General features: G+C 42.9%; 1 protein-coding gene across 3 annotated transcripts in view; it reads left to right on the top strand.

Moving 5' to 3' along the window:
- SLC35D2 (solute carrier family 35 member D2) overlaps positions 1-12,695 on the top strand; it is a 188,342-nt gene that overhangs the window by 52,360 nt on the left and 123,287 nt on the right. For all 3 annotated transcript variants that reach the window (XM_029617737.1, XM_029617729.1, XM_029617744.1), the window contains exon 3: positions 699-785. In XM_029617737.1, coding sequence (XP_029473597.1) covers positions 699-785 — 87 coding nt within the window. The remainder of the gene's footprint in view (positions 1-698; positions 786-12,695) is intronic.

The raw sequence follows: 12,695 nt of genomic DNA, 5'->3' as shown, positions 1-12,695 counted from the left end.
GTGCTGTTCCATTTAGCAGAGGGAGAATATAAGTCATCTTGGCTTGGTCATCGGTGAACAGAGGAGCCTGCAGCTGAAAGTGCATTCTGAACTGATTGAGAAATCCCCAACACGGTTTGGGATCTCCTGCATACCGAGATGGTGCTGGCAGCTGAGGGGCATGCTGACTGGGCACTAAAGGAGATGATGGCATCAGTGTGGCCAGAAGTGCTGCAGCAGGTGAAGTCAGGGTGTCCCGGTGGGTAGTTAGGTGATCCATAGCTGCAGCAAGGAGCTCCAAGGCACCCCGTTGATCCTGCAGCCTGGAGCTATACCAGGGATGGCTTGGAGCGAGGTCAAAACCGCCAAATCCATGGCCTCAGCAATCTGTTGTATCTGTGGACCCTTCTTATGAATATGAATTAAATGTCTGTATATAATTGTTTGGCATGATAAGAATCTTTATAGACATTTAAATGCACAAGATTTTGTACTTGGCTCCACAAAATCTTATGTGCACTTACATTGTTTAACCAAGCTCTCTCCTCGTGTCTTGTTTTACATCAATACTAACCACTTTCTGTCTCTTTAACTCTTCTTAGAAATCCAACTCCCCAAGGTTGAAACTACTGAGTAGCTCTTATTAGCAATTAACGTGCTTTCACTTTTAAATGTAAATTTAATTATTATTTTATACATGTATGTCTTGTTTGGATTAGATGGGAGTCACCATAATCATTCTATATGTGGGAAAACTGCTACAGATCATCACTTTCCCTGATTTTAGCAAAAACATTCCCAGGAAGGTAAGGTATTTGCTTCTTTTTCTGTTTTTCTTTCTTTCTTTTGTTTTTTTTTTATATAAATTGTTACTTTAAATATAACTGCATTGTCAGAGCTACTAAAACATGGTGCATGTTATCAACTGTGATTTTATGAATTAAAATCCCCGTATATTTTATTCTTATTGAGCACAACACTTAAATTATGTCAGCAAAGATTGTGCCTACGGTTTGAACCATCATCACACTGAGGTTGCTATGAGGTGGGTTGAAAAAAACAGCAAAGATAAAATGACTGTGCTCACTCAATAAAGAGGAGGATGGTTAGGCCGCACAAACGCTTGATAATAGTAGGAGTACATTTTTTGTTATTTGTTTTCTCTCCCATCCTCAGCAAAATCGCCTGAGTGATGCGCCTGAAGCATTGCACTTCCAGAAACAAAAAAATGTGGAGACAGAAGCGAGAAAAGGAAAACAATTTCCGCCTAAAGTTATGTGCATATGTCCATGACTCAGCTGATCAACAATTATTAAAAACTAACTCTGCTAGAATTCAGTGCAAAGTAACAGAACATGGATTTTGCTAGATAAGGGCCTCTTGGTCCACTCCAGTCTGTCTGCTTGCCCTTATCTATCCAATAAATCCAGGGACTCTAGCTATCTTCACTTTCCATACAGTCCACTAGCCTCCTGATTCTCCAGAATTCCCTGTTGGCCGGGGAGGGGGCTCAGAGAGAACACTCTCCTAAGCCCTGGGCATTGATTGTTCACAGTCTCTATAGCATAGAATAATAATCACACTGCACTTAAGGGCAAGGTTCCACAATAACTTTACTGATAGGTTATTTTAAAGTGGAATATAGCCATGCTTCTCAGCCTTTTTTTTTTTTTTTTACTTCCTGGCACACATTCAAGTTTGTTCAATCCTTGTGGCACACCAAACCGAATTTTGCACCTGCAGGAAGAAAGTAGCACTTTTTACCTGTGTATGCCAGCTTCGATATGACATATGAATGTGTGGAACCAGTCAGTCCAGCAAAATTACAGAGCCCCACACATTCAGAGAACAGATTGAAGGTGGCAGAGGAAGCAGACACGTCTAAGAATCACCATCCTTCTCCTGCCGGTGGGGGTGGGGGTGGGGAGAGGGAGGGTGAAGCTGGGACACTGCTTCCCTGTTGTGCGAGTAGTGAGTGAGCAGTTCATTTTGGTGGTTGGGGGGAAGTCTGGTGGACTGTCCCCAAGGAAAATGTACTAATCTAGTCTCATAATATGCCTAAAAGCACGTTTTTTAAAAAAGTTTTGTTCCCACAAAATATTTTTAGGCCAGTGCTGATGATACTGGTGGTTATGCCCTGCATAAAATCCAACTATTCTCAATATATACATTCTAAGTGCAAACTATGACCAGGTCAGGGACTTTGAGCTATGTTTCAAGATATTTTATCTTGATGTGTTATTAGTATTCTCTATCAGGCAATAAATGTCCAACCTGTGGTGTCTCTGGCTTGCTTTTTTGGCCCAGTACCTTTTTTCTCTCTCACCGGTTCCCTATATGCCTTTTCTTGCCTTTCCATCTCTTTCTGGTGTTCACTTTCCTTCTTCTTTGTCTCTTTCCTTTAGTGTGAGTATTTTAAGACTTCCTCTTCCTTCAGTCTTTCTGCTCTTTCCTTGATCTCCTTTCTTCATTCCTCCTCCTGCTCTTTCTCCTCCCCTCTTTCCTCCATTCCTCATTCCTTTTCTCCTTCTCTCCCACAAATCCAAGACCATCTCTCTCTCACCCTTCCCCCCAACCCCATCTCGCTCCTTTTCCTGTCCTCTTTCTTTCTCTCCACCCAATTATAAATCCTTTATCCCCCTTTGTCAATCCAATACTTGGTCCCCTCTTCCTTTCCGTCTCCCTCCAGGCTGGATCCCCTCTTCCTCTTCCTTAACCTGTTCTCTTTCTCCTTCTCCCTGCTCCTCCTATCCTTAGATTTCTCTCCCTATGCCTGAGTCAGTTCTCCATCCTCCTAGTTCCTAGGTCTCTCTCTTTATCCTTGGGTCCCCTTTCCCTTCCCAGGACCCTGCCCCTTGTTCAGGGTCCTTTTTCCTCTTCCTCTCTTCTCAGTCCTTGTTCTGCTCTCTCTTCCCTCCTTTCTCCTGCTACTTCCTCTTCATACTCCATCCTCAGTCTCTCTCTCACTCTCCATTTCCCCTTATTCCTTCCTCTGACATGGCCCAGCTTGTCCTCCAAATTCTCTCCCCACCCCCCGGCTGGTGGGAGCAGCAGGGCATGCCATTATTGTGGCAAGGTACCCCAGCAATAAATACATAAATAAATAAAATGGAGCAGGGGTGGGAGAGCCCAAAGACACTGCCCGAAGCCTCAGAAAGCCACAAAGTTAAAATTTTAAAAAAATCATCTGCAACGACACTGCCAGCATGAACAGCACAGCAATAAAAAAAAAAATACAAATACAAATAAAGAAACAGAAAACGAAGTGGATTCGGAGAAAATCATTACAGAGATGGGAGATCTCTGTATGGCTCCTGATGTTTCAGACAAAAGAATGGAAAGGAAAGAGGTTTTTGTTTTTTGGTTTTTTTTTTTGCGAATAAACACTACTAGTGCTGCTCAGAATTCCAAACAGCTGTTGACATGACAACTCAAGCATGGCTTGGGTGAACAAGCAAATGAGCTGGCGGAGGAAGAACACCGTCAGGGAAGTGACGTGACTTGGTATCACAGTCACACAATAAATCTAAAAGAGCAAAGTTATACCTAAAATATTGGTAAAGGACCCTTGTTTTCCCCTTATTACAGGAGTGCACCATTAAGATGGCGAAATTCTGTGTAGCAGTAAGTGAGAGAGATTTTCGTTTTGCTCCCCCGTGTGGGAACATGCAGATGGTATGTGCTAATTTTCTTGATCATCCCAAAGCACCTGCTATCCTCATGGATTTTAGTTTGGATTTTGTTGAATTAGGAGGCTTCTGCCTCCTGTCTTCTAATTTTTTCTTCTAATTTATAGGACAGGAATAAGGAAGTTCCCATTTAGGAATTGGCCTCCCGTTGACTCATCTACCTGCCTTTACAGATTGTTTGGACTCTCTTAAACCAATTTTTGAGATTTCCCTGTGAGAGCCCATCCCCCTGGTTGCGGTGGATTGGGCTGTTCCTGTATTAGAGGTTGGATGGTGGGGTAAAGGAGACCTGCTTGTACTATGTCTCCTAGCAAGTATAGACCTGCCAGTGACCTGCTGCAGAGGAAGAATATTTTTGCATTAATTGTTTTGAGCTATCTCTTCAGTTGGAGGTATGGATTTATTTTTTCCAGCCTTCCTGCTTCTTGCTTAAGTTTCCCCTTGGGGTTCAACTAATATTTTTTCCACTTGGAGCTGATAACCCATGGTAGCTGGGAGTCAGCATACCAAACCTATGAAGAGGGAAGTCATTCATGCAGAAAGATACAGAGCAGTTACAAACATCTAAAGCAAGGGATCCCGGTAAAGTGCAGTGATAGGAGAAATAAAGAAGATACAACATAAAGATAACAAGAAGTTTGTTGCTATTGGGGAAAGATTACTAAAGGATGTGAGAAGTGCCCATCAGGTGCTGCCTAAGGAGTGGAAAGAATACAGGAAAATACAAGGGAGAGCGAAGTGCCCTTCTGGTACTGCATAAGGAGTTAAACATAAACAAAGAGGATTTCTGGAAAAGATTATTAAATCCGGGAGTAAGTTCTGATTAAATATTGGGACAGTATGATTTCTTCTGACCACCTCCAGTGGTGAGAGCCAAAAGGAAATAAACTGGGAGGTTTAAAGAGGTAACTTTAATCTGTACATCTGAGGAAATTAAGGAACTGGATGCAAGGAGTTATTCTGTGTAAATATTGAGTTTCCACTAGAAGGTGAGGCTCTGCCGTCTTATTATTTATTGCTGCTACTCACTCAAATGAGAGAAGTGTAAATATTATTCAGTCATCTGATCAAACAATCAGTAAAGAAGTTGGAAACCACCATGCCTCTGCTGTGTGTTTATTGGATGCTGAGACCGTATAATTATTGCTACTGTTAACTAAGCATGGAAACAGGGTTTAATTGCAAAGAAGCAGGGTATAAGAGCTATTTATTGTTCATCCCCACATATTGGAACTCTTGGACTCTGATGAAAGCTATCAGGTAGAGAGGAGTCATATAGAGACTAAAAGGAGTCATGCAGAAAGAGTCCGTCTCTATTTTTAAATTCTATGTACTCCTGAGTGCCAAGTAAAGGACCTGTTCTCCCCAGGGGGTTACAAATCTGCATGATGTCCTCATGAATACAGGACAACTTGGAGCTCTAGTAAGTACATGGCACAGTAAGGCTCAGTGACAGCTCTAAAAGTAGTTACCTCCGACACCTCAGCGAGGCATGAATATGGCAACATTGTACAGGAGAGTTACAGTTTAGAAGGGGGAGAACAATGCTGAAAACTGACTGAGGCAGACCCGCACAGCTGTTGCTCTAGCCACACTGTGGCAAAAACAGCTTTAGGAGCTTCTTCAGTGGAAAAAAATTGAAGGAACAAGCTAGGAGTAGTAGTCGATTCTTTAACTTTTGTTTCTCACCTCAAGCAGGTGGTTAGGAAAGCTTTTTTTAAGTTAAAGGTATTGATGCCACTGACGCAACTAATATTTGGTATGATGTTTTGAACAGTTTATAAAGTATTTTATAGGGACAGTTGGACTATTGTAACAGCTTACATGTGGGAGTTACCTAATAATAATTTGCATGTTATGCAGTTACTACAACATACTGCAGCCTGCATAATATTTGGTATGAGCCGTTTTGAACATATTACCCCAGCACTTAAGGAATTACATTGGCTTCCTGTTTCCCAAAGGATTCATTTTAAGATAGTGGAGATTGGTTTTTACATTATTAAAAACTGAGAATCCTCGTCGTTGGCTAAAGTATAAAAAAAAAAATATGAGCCGCAATGTACGTTATATTCAACAGATGCAAACCTTTTGGAGGTACCATTTTTTTTTTTTTTTTTTTTGCAAAATCATTTTTTATTGTGAAGACATACAATATCCCAGTTACAGAAAAAAACATAGCATTGAACAACACTATCAATATGGTAACCAGTTTAACAAAAAGGTTATGGAAGCCTTCTTTTCTTTATTTGTTTATGCAGCTTCCCCCACCCCTGGATAGTACTAAGAATCCCAATCCAGTCAGACTAACAAATTCCCAAACGCTCCAGGCGCATACCCATTCAACCACCATTCGCAACACCCCCAATCATAACCACTCCCCTCCCCCCAATCCCGCCCAGCAACCCCAAAGCTCATAACCAAAAAGCGGGCATGGATGAAGACAAACAATATAATCAACTTAAATTGTAGAGCCAGAAGAAACATTAACCAACATGTACGATAGCCTGCTGTGAGCAAGTGACCTTGAAAAACGGGTGATAGAAGAGAATAGTATTGCGCCCAACAGTCAGCGTATTGCTTATCAGTATTCTTAGGTGAAGTAGTAAAGTCCATCCTCTCCAGGAGCATCATGTCCATCATATGTATATGCCAGGCCGTAATAGATGGCCTCCGTAAAGGATCAGTCCAGTCAGCCAATATCACTCGACAAGCTAACAAAAGCGCAATCCTACTGAAGCGATCTTGGGCCCCAGTGCATTTTGTAGGCAGCGCCTGTGGTCCAGCCAGGAGGAGCGCTGCTGATAATTTAAGAGGAAGCTGAAGACATTTAGCAATACAGTCCATAACCTGATCCCAAAAAACTTGTAGAGTGGAGCAAAATATCAACCGATGGAGCATAGTACCCTCCTCCTGGAGACATTTAATGCATAGTGGAGAGGAAAGGCGGCCCATTTGAAAATGCCGCACATCATCACAAATGGTATGGTGGATAATCCTGAAGTGCAAGTCATGCAGACCACCATCCTCAGGCGCTCGTGAAGAGAAGTAAAACAGGAGTTGAGTGAGGTAACCACTATATCCATTACACCAATGGTTCCCAAAAGGTGGCTAAAAGATCGAGTTGCGTGGTGGGCAGTAGGCTTTTTATCAGTCCACTCCAGCCTTTTATAGAATTATGAGAATATGCGACTTGAAACAAGGTATTAGCGAAAGCACTTTCCTTCAAGAACTCCGCTGGCTACCAGTGGAAGGTCTGTAAATAATGTCGCGCTTGAAGATAAGCAAAAAAAAACTTAGGTTGTAACTGAAAATTTTTAATCGTAGTCTCATAGCTTAGCACTTGAAAAGTGATGAAAAGTATACATAAGACCCTGGCGAGCCCACATTTGAAAAACCCCATTGGCACCAACGCCCGGCTGAAAATCACAGTTACCCACTAAAGGGGTGAACAATGAGAAAGGGCTATATAGATGATAAAGATTGCGAATCCATCTCCAAGCCCATCTACATGGTTGCAACAAGCATTTGGGAATAGCCAGATGTTGTAACTTGGCCGCCGGTGCTTGTACTAAATAGAGGGGAGACGAAGGGTGAGTCATGCGAGTCAGCAGCCCCTACTCACAATAAGTATAGTTATCAATAATCCATTCTCCGATAAAGCGCATCTGACAGGCAACATTGTATATGCGAAAATCTGGCAGTCCCATCCCTCCCTGTGTCTTAGGATACGTCAAAGTTTGATATTTAATCTGAGCTCGCTTACTAACCCACAAAAATTTAACCATCCCCACTTGCAATTTCTTAAGATCACTGGCAGTAAGCCAGATTGGAAGCATATGAAGCTTATATAGCAATTTAGGAACAATCATCATCTTTAGTAACGCACAATGCCTGGAAAAAGTGAGAGGGAGAGACTGCCAAGCCTGCAGTTGTTGCCTAAGGTTAACCAAAACTTCCCGGATATTGAGCTCATATAATTGATCCAATTCTCTAGGGATCCAAACCCCCAGATATTTCAGCTTCCCGGGGGCCCATGTAAAGGGAAAGGAACCAGACCAAGAGGCGGGGAGGTGGGAATTTAAGGCTAAAGTTTCTGACTTGGAAAAATTAATACGAAGGCCCACGATTTCCTTAAACTGTGTGAAAATGGAAAGTATAACTGGCACACTTTGTCGGGGCCGGCCTACAAATAATAAAATGTCGTCAGCAAACAAAGCTAGCTTAACGGGGTGCCCCCCAAAACTAAACCCCCGGAATCCGGTAGCACGGCGAAGCTTTTCCGCTAAAGGCTCAATTGCCAAGACGAATAGCAAAGGAGAGAGCGGGCATCCTTGACACACCCCACATTTTAGGGGGAAGGAGGTCGTCAAGCCTCCGTTAATGAAAAGGCGAGCACTGGAGTTGCTGTATAAAACCCGTAGCCATGAAACAAAGTCCCCTGTGATCCCATCTTGTGTAAGAACCCAAACCATATAATCCCAGGATAGGGAATCAAAAGCTTTTTCAGCATCTAGACTAAGGATTAGGGCCTCTTCCTGTGAGTGATAACTGAGGGCTGCAATAAGATGTCTCACATTTTGAACCCCTTGCCTCCGTTGTATAAAACCAGACTGATCGGAATGTATCAGAGTAGATAAGACATTGCTAAGCCAAGCCGCTAGTATCGCCGCAAGGATTTTAATGTCAACATTAATGAGAGAAATAGGTTGGTAAGACCCCAAATCCTTGGGATTTCTCCCCTTCTTTGATAAAAGAATAATTGTTGAACAATTTTTTTCCAGTGGGAGGTGTGAGCCTTGAAGCAAAGAATTGTAGTAGGAATCGAGACTCGGCAACAAGGGAAACTTCAAAGCTTTGTAAAACTCATTGCTAAGTCCATCCGGACCAGCCGCCTTCCCCTTTTTGAGTTTCTGTATAATGGCAAAGAGTTCAGAGTCTACGATGCGTGCATTCAACGCCTGGAGCTGATCCCCAAGTGGGGAAGGCCAAACCAAATTTTGAAAAAACTCTGTCGACACAGACGAATTGTGCAGTTTGGAGGCATACAATGTCTGATAATAATCTATGAAATGGGCTTCAATGTCTTTTTGATGAGTGTAATAGCTTCCATCACGCCCCCTAACCCTCGTAATAAAGGATTTTGTCTTTCGAGGTTTAACTAAATTGGCGAGGAGTTTACCGGGTACATTCCCTTGTTTGAACAGCTTGTATTTAAAATAACGGAGTGATTTGGAGGCTTTTTGATGCAGAGCATTATTTAAAGCTTTGCGCACCCGATCCGCCTCTTGTTTGTTCACTTCAGTGGAATCTCTTGCAAAATTGCCCTGCGCTTGTTTTAACTCTGCGGTAAGGCGCAATATTTCGGCATTCCGCTGCTTGTTTTGCGTGGCAACATAGGCTATAATTTTACCTCTCATTACCGCTTTACCAGCCAGCCAAAGTGTTTGTGGGGCAATATCGGGCTTATTATTAAAATGAATATATTCTTCCCAACCTTGCTTAAGATAGTCTTGAAAATGTACATCAGATTCCAAGTCTGGAAGCATTCACCAAGAAAAGGCCGGGGGATGGGACTTACCCAGACAAAAAGTGACAGAAACCGGAGCATGATCTGAAATGGAAATAGTCCCTATGGTGGCATCGGTAACCCAAGGAAAACATTTTTCAGGTATCAAAATATAATCCAGCCGGGAGTGAGTGCCATGCGGGTGGGAAAAAAAAGTGAAATCTTGATCCCCCGGGTGCAAGAATCTCCAAATATCTATTAAATTTAACTCATAACAAAGAAAGTTGACACCCAAATGGAGGTCATTACCACTCATTGGCTTCAGGGGTTTACAGTCAACTTGCTTGTCCATAACGGTATTAAAATCTCCTCCCAAAATAAGGTCACAGTCAGGCAATTTAGTTAAAATACCTACCAGATTGACAAAATAATCATGGGAGTATATGTTTGGGGCATATGCATTACAAAAAGCTATGCGTTGTTTGTAAAGTGTCCCCACCACCACCACATATCGACCCTCCACGTCCCTCAGAACTCTATCCAGCTGAAATGGTACCTGCTTATGTATAAGTATCTCCACTCCTCTCTTTCGAGAAGAATAAGATGAAGAGTAGCAGTTGCCCACCCATTCCCTCTTTAATTTCTGATGTTCCGCCTCTGTCAAATGGGTCTCCTGTAAAAAGACCACCTGAGCTTTTAAGCGCTGGAATAAAGATAATATTTTTTTGCGTTTAATCAGAGAATGAATACCATCCACATTCATGGAAGTTACCTTAACCGATACCATGTCAGCTGGCCAAGGGCTCAAAAAATACAAATTGTGACAAGAGAAAAGCAATTACAGTAGGCAGACCGAACATCCCCCAGCCTGGGCGCCCCATCTCCCACTGCTTGACAAAGTCCATACACAGCACAAACAAAATGGAAAAGTATAAAGGTTCCTGGGCTTCCCTTTTTACCCTCCCCTCCCCCCCCCCCCATCATGCAGATCCATACTGACGCATTCAAACATCATCCAAATCCACATATACCACAAACATACTGAACACTTCCATACCCAGAACATCTTGCTCCATAAGAGGCACCAAGTACCCATTCTCCCTATCAGGTCATGGGCTTCCCTCTTCCCTCTCCCCCGCCCAGCTCCCCCCCTCTCTAATTCTGCCCGCAGAACAGATTGCTGCTAATATAAGTGCATGAGCTGAGCAAACTTATAAGGCAAAAGATTTAATCATCTCCTAAACAGAACAAACGGACATTGCAAGAGTACGCGGTCCAGTTAGAAGCAAAGTTAATCCCCATAGGAGAGCCAGAAAACACATATGGTGGGGAGTAGAGGATCACGGGCTCACTATGGAATTGAAGTTTAACATGCCTTAGCAATGCAGAGAACAGAGCCGTGCTCCAACGAAAAGATGCAAGAGCGATTCCTGCTACAGAAAAAAAATAAAAACAGCAGTAAAATGAACTTGCAGCTGAGCAGCAAACTCCATGCCATCTGCAGCAACAAAACCAACAGAGAAAACAACCGTGCCATGAAGATACAGTGAGTATCCCCGGTATGAGATTCCGAAGCCAGTCTGTCAGTGAGAAAATGAAGACTTAATAGCATTGCATCTTGATCCAAAGACACCTAGTCCGTGGCATTCAAGAAACAGCTCCAGGCTCCAGCGATGATAGAAAAGAATTTGCTTCTTCCCTCTTAGAAAAAAAAAATGAACAATACCGTTGTGCTGTACTCTTAACTTGGCAGGGAACAGGAGCGCAAACGATATCCCTCTCTTATGCAACTCCGTACATGCAGGGGGACAAGGCCTTCCATTGTGCTGCCACTGCTGCAGAGAAATCGTGGAACAGCAGGAGCCGGTGTCCCTGATATTCCACCCCAGAACGCTGTCGAAAGGCTCGCATGAGCTGGATTTTGTGTGGCCAGTTTAAAATTCTGGCCATCACAGGTCGTGGCTTGCTTGCAGCATCCCTGGGTGGCCCCATCCGATGCACCCGTTCGCAGCGCAAGCGGTCAGAAGTTAAAGTCAGACCCAATTGATCCGGTAGCCAATTTTCAATAAGATCATACAGTGCTTGTTCAGAGACAGATTCGGGAAGTCCGATGATCTTAATATTATTCCGCCGGTTTCTATTCTCTTGATCATCTAAGCGGTCTAACAAGGATGTATTTGCTGCAGATAGAGCTTGTACTTGCTGTTCCACAGTGTGTAGCCGGTCTTCTTGGGGCAGACAATCTTAGCTCAGCTTCATCGAGCCTTTTAGCCTGCCCTTCCACAGCATTCTTAACCTCTTCCATAGAGATCTGTAGAGAGGATTGTATATTTGAAAGTCTAGCTTCTAATGCCTCAGCAACCCTGGCTGATATCTTAATGAGGGCCTCCTCTGAAACTTCTGCTACTGTAGCTTTAAGATCTCCCCTGGCCGCCATTTTGGCCACGTTTGCCTGCTGAGTGTGTGCAGTACGCGCCGACCTTTGCCTCATCCCGGGACCCTAGACCCTCGTTTCCGCCTCAGATTGCAGCAATTTGATAGCCCCAGGTGTCCTCTTTATCCTCTGCACAAGAGGAAATGAAAAATCAAGAGTTAAACGCGGGGATGGCGGCCGATACAGGCGATGGGAACCGGAAGTAGCTTACAGTTAGCAGGGAGGAAGGCTGCCAGCTTCTCAGGCTCATATCCAGTCATTAACTGCTCGTTTTCGCCGCAAACTGCAGTAATTCAGTAGCCCACATCATGCTGCCCCTCTCCAGGTAAAACATTTTTTAAAACGAATTTCACCCCGGGGGATGGGAGCCCATGGTGGGTGAGAGGGTCCGGAGCTTTTCTTTACCCTGCTGCCTCCGGTGACGTCATTCCGGAACCCCCGGAGGTACTGTTTTTAAAAAATTATAGATTACAATCCTCTAGGGCAAGTGCCTTTTCATATGCTGCTCCTCTGTCATGAAACATGTTGCCCAGGGTGCTGTGTTTTATTCAAGATATTTCGAAAGCAGTTTGAAGGCATTTTATTTTAACAATGTTTTTAATTAATGAGTGATAACTGTTAGAATGTAATATTTACTGTATTCAATGTTATTGTATCATTCTTGCTATTTATGAATGTTTCTTTGTACTCTGCGTCGATCACAAAATGGATACCGGATGATAAGAATAGTTAAATAAATAAATGAAATAAAACACACTAGCAGTTGAATGTGGTGTGTGAATGGCTGTATAAAATAACTTGTTTTATATAGTTTCAACAAAAGGTAAGGAGTGAGATAGTTAAAATTAAATGATACAAAGCTGAAGCATGAAGATTAATGTCAGTTTTAGAGTTATTCTGGTGAGACAGTAAGAAAGGCTGAAAGAAATACTTGCTTTGAAAATTATGACACCGAGAACTCTCACAAACCACATTGCAAATTATTTGAAGGGCATGGGTAGCGGAGTAACCTCCTTATAAATAAAGGGAGGTAAGTGAGCAGTGAGAGTCAGAGGCCACCCTGGATTAATATTAAAAAAAAAAG

This window comes from Rhinatrema bivittatum, chromosome 1 (assembly GCF_901001135.1).
Source record: "Rhinatrema bivittatum chromosome 1, aRhiBiv1.1, whole genome shotgun sequence".
NCBI classification, from domain to species: domain Eukaryota; kingdom Metazoa; phylum Chordata; class Amphibia; order Gymnophiona; family Rhinatrematidae; genus Rhinatrema; species Rhinatrema bivittatum.
This window is presented reverse-complemented; position numbering and strand designations above follow the sequence as displayed.